The 23,394-nt window shown below is 50.3% G+C and overlaps 1 protein-coding gene across 3 annotated transcripts; it reads right to left on the reverse strand.

Annotated features, from left to right (window-relative positions):
- Positions 1 to 3,144: 3,144 nt before the first annotated feature.
- ZNF746 (zinc finger protein 746) lies at positions 3,145 to 22,774 on the reverse strand. 3 transcript variants are annotated; one of them, XM_079710849.1, is made up of 7 exons: positions 22,663 to 22,774; positions 19,419 to 19,718; positions 19,214 to 19,295; positions 18,097 to 18,210; positions 6,287 to 6,478; positions 5,662 to 5,787; positions 3,145 to 4,505 (listed from the first exon to the last, which is right to left on the reverse strand). In XM_079710849.1, the coding sequence occupies exons 1-7, from the start codon at positions 22,684 to 22,686 to the stop codon at positions 3,454 to 3,456; spliced, it is 1,890 nt and encodes a 629-aa protein (XP_079566975.1). In that variant the 5' UTR covers positions 22,687 to 22,774; the 3' UTR covers positions 3,145 to 3,453. The 3 variants fall into 3 exon arrangements, with proteins under 3 accessions (XP_079566975.1, XP_079566974.1, XP_079566973.1); XM_079710848.1 differs by having other exon boundaries at positions 3,145 to 4,508; XM_079710847.1 differs by having other exon boundaries at positions 3,145 to 4,508; positions 19,214 to 19,334.
- Between the last annotated feature and the right edge of the window lie 620 nt (positions 22,775 to 23,394).

Below are 23,394 nucleotides of genomic sequence, written 5' to 3' on the forward strand. Positions count from 1 at the left end.
TGTAATGATTGAAGCAGAGGTTGGAGTGATTTCCTTTGAAGATGAAGGAAGGGGCCACGAGCCAAGGAAGGCAGGTGGCCTCAAGAAGTTGGAAAAGGCGAGGAAACGGATTCTCCTCTAGAGTCTCCAGAAGGAATGCAGCCCTGATGACACCTTGATTTTAGCTCCATAAGACTCATTTTGGACTCCTGACCTCCAGAAATGTAAGATAAATCTGGTTGGTTAAGCCATGAAGTTTGTGGTAATTTGTTACAGCAGCAATAGGAAGCTAATACCAGGGACCACTGTGCTTTGGCCTAAGTGGGATTCTTTTTTTTTTTTTTTTTTTGCGGTACACGGGCCTCTCACTGTTGTGGCCTCTCCCTCTGTGGAGCACACACTCCGGACGCGCAGGCTCAGCGGCCATGGCTCACGGGCCCAGCCGCTCCACAGCATGTGGGATCTTCCCGGACCGGGGCACGAACCCGTGTCCCCTGCATCGGCAGGCAGACTCTCAACCACTGCGCCACCAGGGAAGCCCAGTGGGATTCTTTTTTTTTTTTTGCGCTATGCGGGCCTCTCACTGTTGTGGCCTCTCCCGTTGTGGAGCACAGGCTCTGGACGCGCAGACCCAGCGGCCATGGCTCACGGGCCCAGCTGCTCCGCGGCATGTGGGATCTTCCCGGACCGGGGCATGAACCCGTGTCCCCTGCATCGGCAGGCGGACTCCCAACCACTGCGCCACCAGGGAAGCCCCCAGTGGGATTCTTTTGAGCCGTGGCAGAGCAAGCGTTCCCAGGATATTTGGGAGTCGTGGTGGGGTCCCCGTTCCACAGTGCTTGTCTGGTCTCCCTCACTGATTGGGCACCCCTGCTGGATGTCTGAGACGGACCTCAGCCTCCCCCTCCCCACTGCCTAAACCCTTTCCTCCCATGCCCTCTGTCTTGGAGAGCACCTGAGCCAGACCTTAGGAGTCATCCTTTCCTGGGCCTCGGATAGGGTTCTGGCGTGACACGCAGGCAGCGCGAGGGCGTGAGAATGCATGTGAGGACAGGCGAGGGTGTGGTGGTGGAGGAGGAGCCCCGCCAGCCGGGCAGACACCACATGCGTCCCGGTTGACTTCCAAGCACTAGAGACATGTCCTGTGGGGGCAGTGGACCAGAAGCACAGCAGAGAGGTCAGGGCTGCTGAGGAGGAATGAGACGCCACGGCCTGTGCCCGCCATCTCACGATGGGCCTGGGTGAGAGCCACTCCCCTTCCTTCTCCGCGTCCCACACCCACGCCTTCCATGGCAAATTCGAGTGGATTTTAAAATTTTTTACATTTTCATTTTCTTAAAAAGACAACAATCAAAACAAGAGAGACTGAAAACAAAACATGAGATAGAATGTTAACAAGTGTTAACTCTAGTTGGTGGGAAGATGGGTGTCAGCTGGCCTGGCTCAAATGCCATTGGAGGGAATCTCACTCCAGACCAGGGTTACGGCCCCTGCAGGCATCCCGATCCTTTCTTGGCCTCTCCCAGCCAAGAAAAGATGCAAAGAGAAAACATCCAGCTTCAGTTTTTCTTTGATACCTTGCAATTTTTTCTTCCTATCTTCATGTACATGATCTCATATTAAACTCAATGACAAAAACCATGTCTATATTCTGAAGCGAGGTGACTGGATGTGGTTTTATTTTCCCTCCAGGTGTCGGTTTTATCTCCACAGAGTCAAACTTCTCTGGATTCTCCCATCCCAGCTCTCAGGGACAGTTGCCTCCCTGGGTCCAAGGCCTCCCTGAGCAGGAGGGCGCAGAGAAAGCCGACCGCACCGCTGTCGCGGGCGATGCATGTAGTGGCGCCAGCGCCAAAGACGCGGGTCTAAGAACAGGACCTACCAAACCGCCTCGGTGCTGGTTAGGTTTTATTTTAACAGGAGGTCTCCTCTTCATTTGTTTCTCAAAATATCAGTTATATCAGTATTAGAAGTGTAAACTGGTACAAAATATACAGTACATAGAAACAATCTTCTTAACTAGTCTATTGCCTAATAAAAGTACGCACAAGGGAGCTGAATGAACAGAAGCGATGGTCTCCCCACCTCGGGAAACAAGTTCCCCAGAGGACAAGGAACCAGCGTCTGCTTCAACAAAACGGGAATGGATACTCGTGTGGCAGAGACAGCATTGGGGTGAAATCAAGAAACCTTGGCCCATTTCTAATTCCACCTTCAAGATGTCAGCCAGGGAACGAGCAAGCCCTGCCCCTGGCCCAGCCCCTCAGCCCCGACCCCTCCCGGGGGAGAGCGCCCACTGGCCACCAAGGCCGCCACTTGGCTAAAGCTTGAGGCCTGATGATTTTGCTCAGGCAGATGCGGGGCAAATCTTTTAAGAGGGCAAAATGAAAAGCTTTCCTCCCTCAGACTGATGCTCCAGAAGGGTGAGCCAAGCCTGACCTGAGCCTCTTCCCAACTGTCTGCACTCATCGTGCACACGGGGTGCGAGGCTGAGATGCGTCCCCTCTGAGTAGCTCATTGCCTCATCTCTCACAGGAAAGGATGCTCGTCCAGCGTGCTTCACTAGGGCACAGTAACGATCAAATGAGGTTCCGTGCGAAAGCGTCTGGACAGCGAGAACACACACCACACTGAGAGAAAAGGAAACGAGCATCTGGCAGGAGCAGAGAGAAGCCCCTCCCCTGTGGGGGTCGGCAGGTGAGGCTCTGTTCCCGGCCCCGCTTCTGCTGCCCCTGCCTCACGCCTGCACCCCTAACGGTGCTTCCGGACAGCTCTCCTTTACGAGGCCCAGGAGCCACGTGGCGGGGAGGGGGAGCGGCAGGGGGCCTGCGCACGGCCCGCACTTGCGCAGAGCCTTCGCAGGTGAGAGGCAGGTGCTGAGAGACACCAGGCTGCTCCTGCTCAGTCCTCCTGCCCGCGAGCTGAGGCTGGGCTTCCACGGCGGCCGGCTGGCCTTACTTCCCAGCCTGGTCCTGGGCAGAGTCCGGTCTCCGCTCCCCTGGGGCTATGTGCAGAGACCGGCCCATCCCTAGGGGTCACTGAGGCCAGGGAGGTCCAGGTGCCTCCTCACCCGCGTCCCCAGCCAGCCAAGCTTCCGTCACACCCTCTGTCAGACTTGGTAAGGACACAGCCCACAACACACACACGCACTCCAGAAACCAAAGGTACACTATAAAGTTTAAACTGGTGCTACTACTATTTTCCGGCTTTTTCTTCAAGAATTAAAAAAAAAAAAGTTTCGTAATTAAATTACTTAAAATTCTATGCTGCTCAGTTTCACAATCAGAGAATTCTACTTTGTTTAGAGGTGGGAGCTGCGTTGTCTGGTAGTTTCTCCCGCTCCAGTGATCGGTTCAGCAACTGGGAATCTGTTCTCCCCCAGGCTCCGTTCCGCCTCGAAGCTTTTCGCACCACCCTGCTGTCTGGAGAAGCGCCTCTTTACACTTGGGCTTGCGGGGGTCGCCCGCGGAGGCCTCACAGGTCCCCACTGTCGGTGGGTCCCAGGACACTCAGGCCACAAGTCCAGTCGGTCACGAGGTCCGTGGAGGCTAAGGGTCCTTTGGAGGCGGGGCTCTTGAAGGGGTCGGGGGGCACGGCAGGCAGCGGCGGCAGGGGCTGGCCCCGGGCCGGCTTGGCGCCCGCCGTGTGGTTGCGCTGGTGCTTGCGGAGGTGGTCCTTGCGGATGAAGCTCTTGCCGCACACGGTGCAGGTGAAGGGCCGCACGCCCGTGTGCGTGCGGTAGTGGTCGATGAGCTTGGAGCGCTCGGTGAAGCGCTTCTCGCACTCGGTGCAGGGGAAGGGCCGCTCGCCCGTGTGCAGCATGCGGTGCCGGATAAGGTGCGCCGGCCGCGTGAAGCAGCGGCCGCACTCGCCGCACCGCAGGCCGCTGCCGTCCCGCGCGCCGCCCGCCGCCCCCGGCGCCCCGTCGGGCGGCCCCCCGCAGCTGCGCTGGTGCGCGCTCAGGCTGACCTGCAGCTGGAAGCTTTTCCCGCACGCGGCGCACGTGAACGGCCGCCCCCCCGGGGGGGCCGCCGGGTGTTTCTTCAGGCCCGGCTTGTGGCCGAAGCCTTTGGTCCGGCCGGGGTACTTGCAGGGGTCGCTGAAGGCTCTCGGGGCCTGGCCGGGGTCCAGCACGGCCTCTCCGTTGTCGGGCGAGGAGTAGGCCAGACCCTCAGGCCCGGTCCTCGGGTTCAGGCCCGCGGGAGGCTTACACCTGAAATTCCAGCCCCACCGGACCCCCCCGAAGAGCCAGTCCCCTGGAGGGGTCTCGTCCTGGGTCACCGCGGGGCTGGGCTCGCCCAGCTCGCGCTCGGGCCGGGCGGGCTCTCTCAGCCCCAGCACGGGGTCCTGGCTGGGGAAGGAGCTGCCCTGGCTCTCCCAGGCTCCTTCCTGGACAGGACTAGGGAAGAACCTTGTGGCTTGGCCTGGTCCGAACAGGGTCGCGTGGGCTTCTAGGTCAGTAGGATGCACTGGTGTGGCCACTACCTCCTCTTCCTGGACTTCGGTTTTTATCACAATCTTTACATCTGCTGAGAAAGACAGAGAGGCCAGGTATCGTTCTGTCCTGCCCGCTTACAAAGGCAAGATCTTTCATCGGGACATTTGGCCCAACTACGGCCACTCGGAGCCCTAGTCTCGAAGCCTCCAGATCCAACCATTTCGGCAGAGATGCCCCAGGTGGTCAGGTGGCTGCCTCAAACCGTGGGGGAGGACATCGTGTTCCAGACCTTCACCACACGTAAAGCAACCAACCTATCTGCTCCCCTTGTTCCAGAACCTGCACCACAGGAGAGCAACCATTGCATCTGCTCACCGCGTTCCATTTTCACTTTGGCTCTTAAGGCTAATCGTGAAGTTATGCCAAGGAAGGAGCTCTGACCACTGGTGGCAATGCACCCGAGGGGCAAAAGCACAGAGCTGGGCTCGGGGGGATCTGAGACTGGAGCGTGGCTCCCCACAGAGCAGCGGTGACCTCAGGCAAGCTCCTCTGTGAATGCCCTGTTTCACAGGGTTGCATGAAGTTTAAACCACACAGCACATGTGAAAGCACTTAGCATGCTGTTTTGCATGCAGCAAGCATTCAAAAAATGTAGCCAGCTAGCTAATGATAAAAATATTAGCGTAGTAGTAAAAATGTGTTTGATTTTACGTAAATGTACTTGAATTTCATGCCCTAGAATTTTATATCAGGGATATAGGCCTTTAGCACAATTTTGGGGTGCCAAAATATGACAGAAATTATTACTTAAAGTAACAGATAACTACCTTTCAAAACAGAAGTAAGTAGAAAACTGATACATAAATGTGGCAGTTCCTCCCAATTCGGGCCTGTGGACACCTGTCTTTGGTAGTGCTGATATCTAAGAAGCGGTTCTAGGTGGGTTTGGGTTTTTCCAGGTCAGAGAGGAGCCAGGGTTGCTGAGTCTGGAAGAGGTACAACCTCTTAAGGGTTCAGCTTGTCCGGATTGACTGGTTAACACAAGAAAGGAACTGTGGGAAAATGGACCGTCTCAAGAAAGACTGTTCAAGCCTAAGAATCTAGAAGGAGAAAAGGGACAGACTGTACAGAGTGTTCACATCACCGGCACCTAAATGCCTGCTGGCTGGACCACCAGGGGCCACGGCTGAGGCAGCCTCCGGGGCAGACATGAGCCCTTCCAGCCCTCTCTCTGCACCCTGTACCTTCCGTGGAGGCGGCCGTGCTGAGCTTCAGCGTCCCGTCTGAGCAGGCGGAGGAGGGATGGTGGGGAGGGAGATCCGCCTGCCAGGAGGTGGGCGGGATAGTGGTTGAGAAGTTGGAGTGGACGCCTGCAGTGAAGAGAGAGCAGAGCCAGTGGGTTAGGGAAAGCAGCGGGCAGACCCCGTGGGAGAGGCGGAGGGGCAGCTGCCCCGAGACCCCACCGGTGACTCTCCTGCCCGAGCACAACGACCCCACCTCTCCTGAACCAGTGTGTTTCTGTCCCCTTCCCTGAGGCACCAGGAAGCTCAGACGTCACACTCTTGTCATACAGCCCCTCTTTAATAGGAGACAGCTGGTGATTTAAATGTCCAGTGCTGGGGCAAGAAGACCAGGAGGGGGCTGGCAAGAGTGAGGCGGAGGAAAACCAGGACAAGAGCATCATGGAACCCAGAGGGGCCAGCAGGATGTCCTTCGGGGCAACCCCTGCCATAAGGTGGGAAATCTTCTAAACTCGTCAGGCCAGAGCCCACCACCCCCCGCAATGCTTGCAGGAACTTCTTCTCCCAGGTCCTGCCCTCAGTCCCTGCACCTGGTTCCTGCTGTCTGCTCCCAGCCTCAGCCACTCACCAGAGGCAGCATCGGTAGAGACGTCTCCTGCTCCGGAGTCCAGCTGGCTGAGGCCCCATGGCTCCTCCCCGATATCTGGCTGTCCGGCTGCCCACGCCTCCACGCCTAGAGCCTGCTGCTCCTGGAGCTGGAGCTCACCTTCTTGCTTGATCTGCATTAAGAGGTCAGGGGCAGGGACGGGGGGCCCTGAGCCTGAGAAGAAGAGAGTGCGTGAGTGACAGCATCAGGGGCCCTGGGGCGGACACACATCCAGCCAAGGAAAGGCACACGGGGCCTTGCAAAGGTCAAACAGCAAAAGAGCCCGGTGGAAAGGGAAGGCAAGAGCTCAAACAAGGACTGCGGGGTCTTCCAGGCAAAGCATGTGGTCACATGGTATTGAGCACACGGGTCAGGCGGGGAAAAGTGAGGAATACAAAATGCATTCTCGGACTTCCCTGGTGGTGCAGTGGTTAAGAATCCGCCTGCCAATGCAGAGGACACGGGTTCGAGCCCTGGTCTGGGAAGATCCCACATGCCGCGGAGCAACTAAGCCCGTGCGCCACAGCTACTGAGCCTGCGCTCTAGATCCCGCGAGCCACAACTACTGAGCCCGTGTGCCACAAGCACTGGAGCCCACGCGCCTAGAGGCCGTGCTCTGCAGCAAGAGAAGCCACTGCAATGAGAAGCCCGCGTACGGCAACTAGAGAAAGCCCGCGCGCAGCAACAAAAACCCAACCTAACCAAAAATAAAACAAACAAACAAACAAAAAAACCGCATTCTCAGGGCTGGATCTCTGGTCCATGGACAAGACTGTGCTGCCCTAGGGAGGTCCTGCTCTCACTTTAAACAGAAATGCTAGATAAAATCTACCCCCATCACCAAAACCTTACCCCTACATGTATTTACGTGAGCACAAAAGAAAGATTCCAGATATAAGAATCAAAGAAAAAACACAAAGTCAAATCAAGAGTTTGAGCAGGAGCCAAGTAGAGCTGCTGAAGCAGGATTCAGGCCTCAGGGGCTGGGCTCTGATGTCCAAGAGAGGTGAGCGCAGAGCCGAGCCGCCTGCATCAGCCAGGAGCCATGACGCTCTGTCCCGTCAGGCAGATGGGGACTAAAACCCCATCCACGTAGGGGCACAATAAGGAAGCTGCGTCTTGTCCAGGGCCATGGATGGAAAAGCCACCCATAATAAATTAGATTCCCGTGTCCACACCAACTTCATACTAACCACATGGTGCAGCTGAGAAAAGTTGAGAAATTCACAGAAAAATTGGCTGAGAACCACAGCAACCCAGGAGGCCCCCAAACAGAGGCAAATGCAAACCTGCCCATAGGGGCACACCCACAAGGCAGGCCTTAAGGGGCCCCTACTAAAAGGCTAAACTTACAAACCAGAAGAGGAGCCAAATGGCATGAGAGCCATGGCAGAACTCACTCCCACAAACTACAGGAAAGGAATAGGCTGAAGGATACAGTAGCATAAGTATGTTTAAAATATTCAAAGAAATAAAGGAAGGAACAGAATCTGTAAGGCAAGAACAGGAAATTATTTTTAAAAAGGCAGATGTGAAAGAGAACCAAATAGACATTCTAGAAATGACAAAAGCAGTCATGGAAATAAAAAATACAGTGGCTGGCTTAACAACAGAATGAACACAGTTGCAGAGAAAATTAGTGACTTAGAAGATGGATCTGGGGAAACAATCCAGAGTACAACACTGAGAGATAAAGAAATGAAAATAGGAGAGAGAAGTTGAGACATGGAGGATTAAACGAGAAGTTCCAACATATACTGGCAGAAATCCCAGAAAGAGGAAATAAGAAATGGATACATGGCAACAGGTAAAGAAATAATGGCTGAGAATTTTCCAAAATTGAAGGCATGGTGAGCCCATGGTTTGAAGGAAAACACCACTTCCTAAGTAGGAAATAAAAAAGAATATAAACCTAGACAATATTCATGTGAAATGGAACAGCAAAGACAAAGAGAAAATCTTAAAAGGCACCAGAGAGAAAAGAATGACATTCAGACTAAAAGCAGATTTCTATCAGCAAGTACGATGTCAGAAGATAATATTTTCAAAATGCTGAGGGAAAATAGCTGTCAAAATGAGGCCGGTATAATTCTCATTGCACAAACTAGAGAACAGTATATGAAAAAATTTATAAAATGATCATTTATGAACAGGTATGCAAAGATTCTAAATGAGAGACATATAAATCAAATCCAGTAACATGTTTTCAAAAAAGAAGAAGAGACAGTACATTATGAACAAACTGGGTTTATCCCGAGAACTCAAGGATAAGCTACCCCTGGACAATACAGTGACACAACTCACAAACAGATTAATGGAGAAAACAACAGTCATCTCAACAGACATAGAAGCAGCATTCAGCTCTTCTATTTCTGGCATATGGCTGGCTAGCTGTGCAGAGAAACTCCTCTTAATATGGAGTATCTAAAAATGATGGGTAAAAGTATAAAAACAAAATTTTTAAAGCATGGATGACCTCTAAGAAAGCCTAAATCAACCATGGTAAACTGTAGGGCATCTCCCATTCCCCTACTGCTGGGCTACAATGGACTGTGCACACCTGGGGTACACAGATGTGAGAAGCCTAGTGCTTAAGCAGGGTGGAAGGTTGGGCTGGAGGCCCCTCACCACCACCACACACATAAACCTGGGACCAAAGAGCAATGTTCCCAGTGCACTAAACATAAAACAATGGTGAAAACCTGCCCTGTGAAAGGCAACTGCCCATTCTGGCCTTTGGTCTTAGCTGAGTGGGGAGAACAGTCTCCCCGGGAGTTGACACACCCCAGGCTGGTGCTCCAAACTAATTAAAAATAATAACAGTTTAAGGAGGAAAAAATCTAAATGAGTAATTCTCAAGGGAGGTGTGAGAAAAAAATAAATACAGAAAAGGCAGGGTTAAAGTCTCCCAGCACAATTTAAGATGGTGGCTAAGAATCCAAACACCCTAGTGGCCATGGTCAATGTCAACGATCTAGACCAGCGCCGTACAACAGAGATCAAGGTGGGCCACATATCTAATTTTAGGTTTGATAGTAGCTACCTTAGAAAAGTAAAAAGAAACAGGTGAAATAATTTTAGCAATATTTTTTTAACCCAATATATCCAAATATATCCAAAGTATTCATTTAGACATATTTCATCCTTTTAAGTGCTCGATAGTCACATGTGGCTGGTGCTTACTGTTCTGGACATTTCACACGTAAAGATGAGCAGACTAAAAACAAACAAGAAACTCAGCTATGTGCTGTTTATAGGAGACACACCTAAAACAGAAGGATGCCAAAGCAGTGTGAGACAATAAAAGATATACTAAGTCAAATAAACAATTAAAAACAAAAAGATGTGGTTATACCATATCAGATGAAATAGACTTAAAAAGAAAAATATCCATAGAAATAAAAAGAATCACTGCACAATGGTAAATTGACCAGAAAGATAAAATAATTCTATGATTTAAATCTAATAACATAGCTTCAAAATAATAAAGCAAAACTGACAAAACTCCAGGAGAAATGAACAAATCACCTCCTCTGTGGGGGACTGACATACCATTTTCCATAACTGATAAACCAAGCCAACCAAAGATTATAGGATCTGAACAACACTATTAACAAACTGACCAAATGGACATAAGCATAACTTAAAGACAAGGAAAACACAAGCTTCTTAAGCCATACAAAACACTAAGAAAAAATGAATACTTTCTAGGCCATAAAACAAACTTCAATAAATTTTAAAGGATTAGTATTTTACATATCTGTTTTCTAACTATAACACCATTAAGCTAGAAATCAATAACAGATATCCCCAAACTCCCTATATATACTAAAATTAAAAAAAAAAAAATATATATATATATATGCTTTCTAAATAATCCAAGGCTCTAAGGACAAATCACAATGAAAATGGAAGCTATTTGGAACCCAGTGCTAATGAAAAAATTATCAAAATGTGTGTCTGCATCTACATGGTACTTAGAGGAAAGTTTGTAGCCTCATATGTTTATATTAAAAAAGAGGAAACAGGTTGAAAATTAATAGGTCAAGCAGTCAATGCCAGATGTTAGAAAGTAACAACAATAAAATAAAAGCAACAAAAATAAAAAGAAAGGAAATCCTATGAGAGTGTAAATTAATAAAAGAAGAAACAAAGAACACAGAGAAGCAAAAGTTGGTTCTTTGGAAAGGATATTAACCAATACATCTCTAGCAAGATTATCAAGAGAAAAGGAGAAAGCACCAATAACCAACATGAAGAATGAAAAAGGGACATAATCATAGATGTAGCCGAGATTAAAAAATAGAATATTATGAACGTTATTCCAAGAAATTTAAAACCTCTGGGGAAATGAACAAATTCCTTAGAAAAACTAGAACTTGCCAAAACTGAATCAAGAAGGTCCTATAACTACTAAAGAACTTAAATCAGTAGACAAAAATCTCCCCCACAAAGAAAAACATTCAAAGAATAGATAATTCCAATATTACACAAACTCTCTGAGCAAATAAAAACAGAGGGAATACATCATAACATATCTTTAATATCAAAACCAGCCAAAGACAGTCTGAGAAAGGAAAAGTATAGGCCAGTCTCACTCATGAGCAAAGATTCAAAAATCCTAAACAAAATAATTAGCATATTAAGTCCAGCAATGTATATAAAGGATCATGACTAAGTTAGGGTTTTTTCCCAAAATTGCAAGGTTGGTTCAACATGAGAAAATGACATAACTTACCATACTAGCAGGTTAAAGAAGAAAAATCATATAATCATCTCAATAGATACCAAAATAGCATTCCATAAAAATTCAACAGCGATTCCTGTTAGAAACATCTAGTCAACCAGACATATACAAAACTCTTTTAACCTGATAAACAGCACTGATCAAAAAACTTTTAACAAATATTAGCCTCAGTGTGAAAAGTTAAAAAGTATCTTCTTTAACATCATGAACCAATAAGATACCTGTTGTCATCACTTCTATTTAAGGATTTTCTGGGAGTTCTCAGCCAGTACAATAAAACAAGAGAAAACTAAATCATAAAGATTTGAAATGAAACAAAAAATTCTATTACTCATAGGGGATATGATTATCTTTTCAGAAAACCTGAGGCTCATCAGACAATTATTGGAAAAGTTATTAGTACTAATGAGAATTTTGGCAAGGTTCCTAGATACAAATATCGATAAATAAAAGACAATTGCATTTTTGTCTACTCTTAGGGTTTTAAGGGAGCCTGGCAATTACCATTTTTCTTCCCTGTCATGGATCTTAACAATTAGAGAAATAAAACAAAAGAGGAAGGCTGGTGAGGGTAAAGTCTTTTTATTACTGATAAATGAGGATGCAGCTTTTATGGGAGAGGGGCCCTCAGCACTGACCCTGGATCAGGAAGTCACCCAGGACCATGGTGAAGGAGGCTCTCCCCAGCAGAGCAGCAGAGACTGCCTGTCCCTGGGGGAAGCCAGCTGCCCAAGGGAAGAAGGTTGGGCAAGGACTGTGCTTGTCCAATCCTTGCTCCCAAACTCCCCGATGAGGTGCATCCCTGGTGGCACCCCTGGTGGGGTGCCTAACTGGGTGGGAGAGAATGGGATGTTACATAACTGAGCCCTGTCACAGGAGAAAGAGCACCAGGGAAGGGTGCGCCCTGCCCCCAAGACCCCAGCACACACCAGCAACAAACAGAAAAAGGCACCACTGACAACAGCGATGTAAAAAATGCAAAGGATGGAGGAATATAGCTAACAAAAAAATGTACAAGACCTTGTTTGAAGAAAGTTATAAAACTTCACTGAGACGTTACAGATGAGATAAATGGAGTGACTTAACGATATTCACCCTTAATATAGTAGGGGTCAATTCTCTCCAAAATGATTAATAGAATCAATGCAATTCCTACCACAATCCCAACTGGATTTTTCATGGAATTTGATAAGGGAGTTAGAGAGTTTACCTGAAAGAGCAAAGGAAAAGAAGACCCAGAGTGCCAGTGAGAAAGTACTAGGGTCCCAACCTCCCATGGCCATAAAAGTCTGTTCCAGATGGATTAAGAACTTGAACGTGAAAGGCAACATTTTAGAAGAAAATATAAGATGATGTGCTACTACCTTGAGGTAGGGGAAAATTTCTTAATTAAGACATAAAAAGGACAAACCATAAAGGTAAAAAATTCGTCCAAGTAAGTTAAAATTAAAAGCATCTGTTCTTTAAAGCATACCATAAGTGGAGAAGATTTACACATATCTCACACAAAAAAATTGATATTCAGAATAGTAAAGAACTCTTACAAATCAATATGTAAAGGGAAAACGAAAGAAAGATGGACAAAAGGCATAAACAGGCATTTTATAGGAGAGGAAAGACAAGTGGCCCATAAACACAGGCTATAACATTCAATCCCATTAATTAGGAAAATGCACATTTTAAACTATAAATTTTAAACCATTTCACTCCCACCAGATGGGCAGAAATTAAAATGTGAGGCATTTCCAGGGCTGGTGAGGACGGGGTGCAGCGGGCACCCCGGTGCTGCTGGTGGGTGCTGACTGGCACCACCACTTCAGAGCACACTGAGACGTTACCAGGAAAAGCTAAGCATGCACTTTCCTATGACCCAGCAGTTTCACACCCGGGTCTATACCTAGAGAAACTTTTACACATGCATAAGAATTTCCATCACAGCATTGTTCCTGAAAGCACAAAAGTTAGAAACAACACAAACACCCATCAACAGTAGAAGGAATAAATGCATTGTGTTATATTCATAAAACAGAAACTATAAAGTAGTGAAAATCATGAAAAGGAATGACTACAGCTATACTACATCAACATGGATGACTCTCAAAAACAAAGTCAAATGAAAAAAGCAAGTTAAAGAAGAATATATATGGTATGATCTCATTCATAAAACGTTCAAAAACAGGTTAAACAATGTTACTTAGGAATATATACATAGGTAATAAAAATGTAAGGAAAAGCAAGGGACTGATCTCATCTGTCTGAATTTTGTGTTTATCTGTGAGAGGAAGGGAGGGGTCTGGGGTCTGGGAGGGACAATGGGGTCTTGGAAATAGATCGGGTTATGATCTATTTCTCATGCTGGGAGCTGGGAATATGGGTGTTTACTAATCACTCTCTAAACTTTATGTATTTTGTTTATGTTATGTATTTTATTGTGTATGTATTTTATGTTATATAATACAAAGTAAAATGTATTAAAGAAATAAAATAATATTAAAAAAACAAAAAACAACATTTGATACAATATAGCATTTACTCACGATTAAAAACAGTAGCCAGAAGTGGAAGGAAACTTCTTTTAAACCAACAGTATCTTCAAAAGTCTATGGCAAAAGTCATCCTAAATGCTGAAACTCTCTAAGTATCCCACAGACAAGGATGCCAGCTATCACGGCTACTATTTAACCATGTCATAGGCCCACTGCCAAACCAGAAAAATAAAGTTACGAACATTTAAAAAGAAGAGATAACTTTTGTGCCATCTATGGAGAGCACAATTGTCTATGTAAAGAACCTAAGAATCTAAATTGACTAGTCATTAGAAGTAATAAGAGAGTTGGGAAAATTGTTTTCCTTACTAAACAAAGTCAACAGCTTTACCGCACACCTGCAACAACTATTTAAAACATGTAATTAATTTAAAAGTCTCATTCACAGTAGAAACAACAATGAGCAGGAGAAAACTGTAAAGTCCTATTCAGGCACACACAGAGGGCTTCAGTAAACAAGTCTTCCTGTAGGTAGGGGGGCTCAATACTGCAATGACAGTAATTCTCCAGAAATGAAATTACAAAGGAAATGCAGTTCCAATCAAAATTCCAACAGGATTTCTGAGAACCTGACACAAAGATTCTGAAATTCATCTAGAAGAACAGAGGTCCAAGAATAGCCAAGAAAAGTTTAGAAGAACAAGAAGGGAAAGCTTAGTCTACTACATATCAAGGCTTAGTATGAAACTAAAACAGTGAGAATTGGTGCGGAGATAGACAAAGAGACCAAAGAAACCAGTAAAGAGCCCAGGAACGGCACGTGCATGTATGGAAACCTGGTTCGTGACCAAATGGGCATTACATATCATTGGAGAAAAGGAAGAATCTCCAGCAAACTTTGCTGGAAAATTAGATGTCTTGTGGGGAAAATTTTTAAAAATTCTCCCTTGTAACCTCCCCAAATATTCATTCTAGTTGGATTAGAGACTTAAATGTAAAAAGCAAAACTAGAATGAGGCAGGAAAGGATATTTTAAGACAGAAAAAGCACAGATCATAAAGGAAAAGACTGGTGTTTATGATTCTACCAAAAATTAAAACTTCTATTCTAAGAACTACAAAGTTAAAAGACCTGCCACAGACTGGGAGAAGATATTTGTAATGCAAATAACAGACAAAGGGTTAGTATCCAGAACTATATAAAGAGATCCTGAATCAGTAAGATAATGAGAAACAACAGTAGAAAAACAGAAAAAGATAATTCACTGAAGCAGAACCCAAATAAACATCTGAAGATGCTCAGCTCCACTAACAACTGGGGAAATGCAAATTAAAACAAGATACCATTTCACTTCCATCAGATCGGCAAACATCTAATTCTGAAAAGTGGGCAAGGAAGTAAGAAAGCAGGTCCTCTTAACTGCTGGGGAGTATGGAAGCCAGTGTGACCATGGGGAGGGTGATCTGGCAATGGCAGAGGTGCAGACAGGCATGCCCTCCACACTGGGATTCCTCCTCCAGGTCTATTCCCTGGAGAGACATCAGCACATGGACACAAAAGGACACCTTTAAGAATGTTCACTCCAGTCCACTTGTGACAGTGAAAAGTTAGAAACAGCTTAAGTGCAACTCAATGGAGGGATGGATAAAAAATTGTAATATAGTTGCTTTTGGAATGCTGAGCATCCATTAAAATGAACGAACTTGATTTATATGCATCAACAGAGATAAGTACGAAATACAGAACACTGAGTGATAGATATGATGACACGTGATTTTTCAAAACACACAAAACCATTATTATATATCGTTTGTGGCTGCATATGTATACAACAGAAGTTTTAAAACGTGGATAGAAAGGACAAACATCAACTTCTGGACAACTGGCTACCCTGGGGAGGAATGAGACTGGGAGATATAAAAAGGAATTTAAATTGTATCAGAAATATATTATTTCATACACACACACAGGATACATTATGAAACACAGGATACATTCAAAAATATTTATTAAATTCCTACTCTGTGCTAGGCAGTGTTCTAGGAGGCCAGAATGATTATATGAACAAAACAAATAAAAGTTCTCATCCTCTTGAAATTTACATCCTAATGGAGGTGAGGGTGGTGACCAGACACATACACATCTATAAATAGGAAACATATATAATCTATAAATATGAAATATATTATAGTTCTACATATGTAATATCTATGTCTATATAAAGTCTATAAATATAAAATATATAATAATCTAAAATATGAAATATACATAATAGATGATATCTGATATGGAACAAACTGAAGTAGGAAAGGGAGACTGGAAACTCTGGGTGGGGAGAGGGGCGGCCATTTTAAATAGGGCGATTAGGGAAAGTCATACTTCAGCAGAGACCTGAAGGAGGTAATGGGCTGAGCCCAGGAAATATCCGAAGAGCACTCCTGGCAGAGGGCACTGCCAGGTGCAAAGGCTCGGAGACTGGGCCAGCCTGGAGTGTTGCGGGAACAGCAAGGAGGCCACTGTGGCTGGAACTGAGCGAGTGGGGGACAAGCAGAGGGAGAGGAGCCCAGCTGTGTGAGTCGATGGAAAGCCAGCAGGAGTGGGAGCCAAAGGACGCAGGACTTGTGCTGTAAAGGGGTCACTCTGGCTGCTGGGTGGGGAGCAGACTCTGGAGGATTAGGGCAGGAGCAGGGAGACTGGCCGGAGGTGCCTGCAACACTCTAAGCAGGAAACCACGGGCCTGGGGGCAGGGCGGTGGGCAGGGGAGTCTGGAGGAGTGCTGGCAGGGCTTCCCGACGCGGTGGGGCGGACCGGGCGTGAAAGAGGGTCAGGGATGGGCCCTGCGTTCTGGGTCTGCAGTGGGGACGCCTGTGGCAGGAGCAGGTTCTGGCGGGCAGAGGAGGAGCTCGGGGAGGCACGTGCTCCAAACGGGCTGTCGGGCAGCTGTCCACGTGCAGACAGACCAGGCGGCGGGCGTGCAGGATTCAGGGAGAGGCCCCGGTGGGAGTGCCCACCGGGAGGACGGAGTGTGGGCGCAGAGAGAGGAGGCGGAGGGCTGAGGGCACCCCCATGCTTAAAGATCAGAAAGGGCGGCAGGAAATAGCAAAGGAAGGGTGGGAGGAAAACCAGGAGAGGCTATACTGAGGAGCACCGACCCCAGTGACCGCAGCGCCCTTCAGGCAGGGAAAGAGGGTGAGGAAAGGGGAGGAAGCAGGTCTCCGCTGGGCAAGAACGGGTGGACAGTTGGGGAGGAGCCTGAGGATTGGCGGGCTTGCTGAGCACCCACTTCCCCAAGCACAGTTGGGAGGATTTGGGGGTTGAAGAGAAGTGGGAGAGGAGGTCTGACGAGCGGCTGTACGAAGCCCAGAGCGGGGGAGGGTGGACCGGGGGTCCGGGCTTCTTGGACCGAGGTGGGCGGGGATGAGGGCCGCCCAGGGTTCCCGCTCACAGGCTCAAGGCCGAGAGGGGCGCTCTGAGTGCCGGAGGGGAGGGCTGGGCAGGGACTCGCCAGAAGCCACCACATTTCCAGGCCCCTATTCACTCTCAGTATCGTGTATATTTATTACATCCAGGGAGGCCTCCACATGGATGTAATAAATACAATAAAACAAACCGACAGGGAACCTCCCACCCAAGGTAAGCCGCTGGCAGCCCCACGTGTCCTAACTATCTTTTCCATCCAGACAGCACTCTGCTCTTAGTCAATTTCTAGCTTTCATCACTGTCCCTGTTGACCTAAACTGGTGAATGATTTCTGAACACGGCCTGCCCCGGGTAAAGGGAAAATCTAACTGCGATGACACAGCAAACACGGAAGACACATTTTGTGAATCACAAATTTAAACACGTAAGACTTTTTAGTAACCTAGGTGTTCAGACGAAAGGGAAGCCCCAAGGCAGGTGGTGCAGACAAGGAGTCTTGGGAGGAGGTGGGCTTGAGCCTGCAGGGGCGGGGTCTCCCTGGTAAGTGACAGACCCTTGCTGACCCCCAACCCAGCAAGGTCTTCCCGTCAGCCATCTGGCTTTTCTCATGTGTCTACCTGTCCTTTCCTTAACTTTCAAAGGTGCTGACTGGCCCAGGAAAATCTGAGACCGTAGTATCGGGTATCCAGATCCACCTTAAATAAATCAGTGACTCTAACCATGTTGAAACGTGGCTAATGGGTTAATGTTCTGTGATTACTAATGGTTTTAAGTGAAATCTGGTTCTCAGGTAGAGGCAAGGCTGACTCTTTGTAAAGCTATGAATGAATTAAATTTTGTCTTTATTATCTTCTACCTTCCTATCTGTGTCCCCCTCCTTCTTCCCCTAAGGCTGAGCCACTGGCACCATCTCTTTCCTAAAAGACTAGGTTTGCTGCCTGTTTCCACGCTGGGAAGCATTCCTGGAGTGTTAGCTGAACAGGCTATAGGTCATAATTCAACTATAAGAAAACTCAGGTTTAAAACACTGATGTTTTTCCTTGGCTCGCCCTGGAGAGAAGGTCACACCCTCCCTGGCCCTTTACTTTTGTTTCCATCTGATTGCCTGCTGTCTCCCTAGCCTTCCCCCAACCCCTCACCTGGGCTCGGGTCCACAGGAACATCTGGAACCTTGGGGCCAGCGCGACGCCAGCTGCACGGCTCCTTCCCCTGTTCAATCTGGGAGAGGACCTCGGGCTTGGAGATGGCATAGTCTGGGGAAAGACAGAAGGGTTAGCTTTTGCCATGTTCTGTTCAGAGCTGGGGACAGGCAGCCTGGGAAACCAAGATGGCCTAGAAACGACATTTCTTGATTGGTAAAGGGCAGTGGTTCCCAACCATGGGCAATTGTGCCTCCAAGGGGACATTTGTCAAAGTCTGAGACATTTTTGGTTGTCACGACTGGGGGCTGGGGGAGAGGCGCCACTGGCATCTGCTGGGAAGAGGCCAGGGACACTGCCGAACATCCTATGAGGCACAGGATGGCCCCCAAAACAGAGCCTCATCTGGCCCAAGATGCAGTGCTGAGCTGAAGACACTCTGGTATAGGGTCTCGAGGTTAAGAAGCCGTACATTCCTACAAACTGAAACAGAACCTCACACCCGCACCTGCTCCCAGCCTCGTAACCATGCCTTTCTGCCTTCAGACCTGGGGTCACACAGATAACCAGCCCAAGAGGTAATAAGCCCAGAAGAAACAGTCCAGGCCTTCTTGGGGGTACTGCATGAAGGGAGCAGCAGCAGGCCCAGGGTCTGGGGAAGCCTCCAGGTGTGAAGGCAGCGCTGGCTGTGAGAAGCATGGTCTGCCCACATTCTCCGCCGACCCAGAGGAGCGACTCGGTCAAGGCCTCACGTCTCAGCAAGAGAAGGCGAGAGAAAAAGTCCTTCTCAAACCTGGGTTGATCACTGGATCTGAGAGCGGTAGGAGCCTTCTCCACTCCAGGTCTCAGCAGGAGAACAGAAACGGCTGTGCTCTGAGGCTGGTTAGGAGAGGGGCCACCATGCCTCCCGGTCTGGCACCCCGTGATCTTCACCAAGTAGAAGGCAGCTTTTGACTCAGTCACCCAGGGCTCATCTTTAGGAAGAGGAGGTGATAACCGTGCCTGGTCAAGGTTCCCAGTGATTTACGTATCCTCGGAACGAAAGCCACCAGAAGGAAGAGAGAAGCTGAGGTCTCCCCAAATCACACGTAACCAAGAAATGAGCCTCACGCCTTACCCAGGGAGACCAGCGTCTCGTAGTTGCCCCGCATCACGTGCTTGTACAGTTCCTTCTGCCACTCATCCAGCTTGCCCCACTCCTGCTCAGAGAAATACACGGCCACATCATCAAAGGTCACGGGCACCCGGAACCACAGTGTCACGCACGCTCACCCGCACGCTGACGGGCACGGGCTGTCCCACCCCCGGCGCCCAGGGCTTACCTTGGGGGCCTCGCCCTTGCTGCCCGGGGGCAGCCGCAGGATCCAGAAGTTCCTGTTCCTCAGAAGGTTCTCCACGTTCTCCAGCCGCCTCTGCAGCAGCCCGTACTCCTGCAGCAGGGTCCCCAGCACCGCCCACTTGCCCTCCAGCTGGTTCCCCAACTCCACGGCCGTCTTCTCGCAGTCGGCCAGCTTCTTCTCGGCCATCCCGGTTCGACCTTCTAGGGAAAGCAAGCGGGCAGCCTGCGATTCGATCTTCCTCTCCATGGCCTGAATTGTAGCTGCCATTGTCCACGGAGAAATCTTTCAGAAACAGAGAGGAGACCAGCATCAGTCATTCCGCCTGCCGTGTTCCTTGAGCCCCTCTCTCCGAGGCATCAGGGAGCTGAGCGGGGAGCGCACGTGTGGGAAGTGGGGATGTCCTGTGCCACACGCCAGATCTCGGCCTGGCGGTCAGCTCCTCTGGGTGGGTGCCCTCCCTCCAGGCCTCTGCAGCACTCCTTGCAGACCCCCATCAGGGCACTCGCCGCCCTATACAGTAACCTCCCGCATCCGCCTCTACAAGCTCTCTGAAGGCAGTGCTGCATCTTTTCACAGTACAGTGAGGGGCCCGTGGTAGGCGCTCGGTGCAATTTTGCTAAATCAACAGTGACTTCGCACTGCTGGGGTGTCTTAATGGAGAAATAGTAAACTGCAGATTTACTAGAGCCCCGCCAGCACCTCCCATCATAATTGCACAGGATCTGTCTACTGATGATGACCTAGCAAAAAAAACAGCTGGTTCACTGAAACGACACAAACACAAGCGCTGCTGAACCGCTTTATTAAAAAGCAACTCGTGTCTCTTTAATAAACATGGAAATCTGATGACTAATTCCTTTCCACCCCAGGACAATCTAATTTTGTCCAATTACCGCCCCCCTCAAACTAAAAATCACCATTACTGCAAATCTCCCCCAGCCAAGAGTTAGACTTTTTGACAAAACACGAGCCCCTGCCCTTGTGAGACCGACTTTTTCTCTCACTGTTCCTACCCTTCCCAAGGGGCGAATTACGGTCTCAGACATTTTTGTCGCTGCCCCAGGATCAGTGACACATCTTACAGACTGGTGAGGAAGGTAAGACATATGCCATAAGGTTAGACTTTTATATGTGCTGCAACCATCATAAACCGTCATTCCCCTGACTTGCCTGTCGCTGGACAGTTCAATTGTGGCTTAGATGACCGGCAGCTTGGGACACTGAGGCAAGGGCACATTTTGCTTTGGGTGGGGCTCGACCACTAGACCCCCCCCAACCCACATCTGAAGGTAGGACCCATGGGCCAGAGAGGAAGTCCTGATATTTATACCTTCTGGCAGCAGCTGAGGCTCAACGGTACCTTACAGCATCCTGAAAATTATTCCTAAACAAACGTTTGGTGACTATTTGCAAAATTTAAAAGTGACTGGTAGGAACCAGTGTGGATTCATTTAGAGAAAGTCACTGAGAACTAGAACATGGGTGGGTGCCTCAGAAAACAGTGACAGGAGAGTCTGAGCAGAGGCTGAAAAAACTGTCAAGGATGGAGCATCAGCGATTTTGTGATTGTTTGGAAGGCAGCTGGACCAGATGACCTCTGACCTGAAGAAGGCAGGGCTTTAGCTGGGCCTCAAAGGATGGAGAGGAGCTGGACTGGCAGAGAAGCAACTGGATGTGGGACTCTTGCTCAAGAGGTAGGTGGTTCTGCTCTGAGGCTGCAAAGACTGCACTGGGCTGGCACCTTGGGCTGGCGCAGCCCTGCCCCTGGGTGCGAGGCCACGTTTCTTCCCTTCCCCTCACTCCTCCTCTCTTGATCAATCCCTGACATACGACCCCAGCCTCTAAACGTTTGCTTCAGAAGTGTCCTTTCACTTAATCGCCCAGCTCCCCATCCCCAGAAATCCCACTCAGCCTCCAAGAGCATCTGACTGCCATTAGTATAATCTTTGTGTTCCAGGAAAAGGGCATCTGCGTAAACTCCGACCTTATAAATAAGGCACATGCCGTTTTCTTACATTTTAACGGGGCCAGGGAGCCTCATGTGAGGCCTTCACACTATTTGGTGAGAAGTGGCGACTGTTTCTACTCAAGCCCAGCTCCTCACTGAATGGTGGGTGGACAAGATGGGGCTGGCCTCAGCCTCCTGCCAGGGAAGCGGAAACTCTTTGCCTGAGAACAGCTGATGGGAAGAGAACTCCAAATCCTTCAATGGCTCCCCACCCATATGATGAAGTCCAGGCAGGCCTTCAAACCCCTTCCAACTCTCCCTGCAGCCTCCTCTCCCCGTGCCTCCCTACCCAAACCATCTTTTCCAGGCAAACGACTTCTGTCTCCTCCTTGACCATGCCCGGCACTGCCTGCCAGTCTGTGTCCAAGCCTCCTCCCTACCTGAAAAGCTCCACGGGTCCAGCTCAGCCTGATGAAATCCTAGCCTTCCCTAAAAGCCCAGCTCAAATCACAGCAGCACAGGCCAGGAAGGTGCACGCACCTCTTTCTGCTTTGCTTTACCATCACCAGTGTACCTGTCTGTTTCCCCCAAAGCGCCAGTGTGTCCCAGCACACAGAGCGACCCTGTCTTTCCACACCTTTTCTAGCCGTGCGATCCCGGGCAAGTTAACTTCTCTAGGCCTCGGGTTTTTCTTTTTTATGACAGAGAATCAGAGCCTACCCCCTAGGTTTCCTGTGAGGACAAAATCACGCCTAACAGGGCTGGTGCCGTGCCTGCGTCCCTCTACGAACCGGAGCAGCTGTCTTCCGCCCCGACCCCGAGCGAGCCGGGCACGCAGAGGGGCCTCGGTGCCAGCGGAATCGCCGCCGCTCGGGACGCCTCCCAGGTGCCACCAGGCCGCTGGGGGGAGCTGGGGGAAGGGAACCCAAGGCTGAGCGGTGGGCAGAGAAAGGAGACGCGGGGTGGGGGGCGCGGAGACGAGGGGGCCAGCGGATGGGGCGGGGGCAGGAAGCCCCGGAGGGCAGCAGGAACTCGGCGTGGGGCGGCCTCTGGTGCGCGGACGGCCGGTCCCGCCCTGCTCAGGCTCGGCCCGGAACGGGGGGCCTGGCCGGCGGGTGCCTAGGCCCCGGCGGACCCCGCGTCCCGCTCGCCGGAGCCCCAGGCCCGGCGGCCCGGCCCGGCCCCCGGAGTCCCTCCCTAGGGCCTGCGGCGCTGTGTGCTGGGCCCGGGCCGCCCGGGCCCCGAGTCCGCACGTCCGTGCGCGCGGGCCGCCCTTACCGGAGCCGCGGCCGCCTCGGCCATGGCCCTGCGCTGTCCGGCTCGGCCCGAAGGAAGTCGCCGCTGCCGCCGCCGCGCGGCCCCACGCGAGCCGGCCCCCGGCCTCTCCGCAGGCGGCGCCCGCCCGGCCCTGCTGTCCCCGCCCGCGTCGCCGCGCTCCTCGCTGGCCGGCCCGCGCCGCTCCGCCCGCAGACGCGCCGCCGCCGTCAGCGCCCGGCCGGTCCACACTGCATCCTGGGAGCCGGCGCAGGCCCGTGAGGCTTCCTGGAGGCAGCGCGGCCGCACAGCCCCACCTGCAGCCCGGAGAGGCGAACGGCAGGCGCGGCGCCCGCCCCGCCCCGCCCCGCCCCGCCCCGCCCGGCGGCCCGTTGCCGCTGTGCCACCCGCCTGCCCGCCGAGTCCCGGACACTGCCCGGCCCGCCGGCCTCCCGACCCACCGAACCCCCGACCCGCCGACTCGCCGACCCACCCTGCCGCTGACCCGCCAACCCCTCGGCCCCTGATCCACCGGCCCGCCGATCCCCCTGGCCCCTTGATCTTACCGACCCACTGGCCTGCCACTCCGCCGACACCCCGATCCCCCGAGTCCCCGACCCCTAGGCCCACCGAACACGGCCGGGTGCGCGCTGAGTCGCCGCCCGGACTCAGCGCCAGACCTGCCGCCGGCCGCGAGAGCCTCGGGCTTTGGTCCCCCGCGCCGCGAGGGACTCGGTGACCAAAAAGGATCTCCCC

Source organism: Hyperoodon ampullatus (assembly GCF_949752795.1).
Source record: "Hyperoodon ampullatus genome assembly, chromosome: 9".
Classification (NCBI taxonomy): domain Eukaryota; kingdom Metazoa; phylum Chordata; class Mammalia; order Artiodactyla; family Ziphiidae; genus Hyperoodon; species Hyperoodon ampullatus.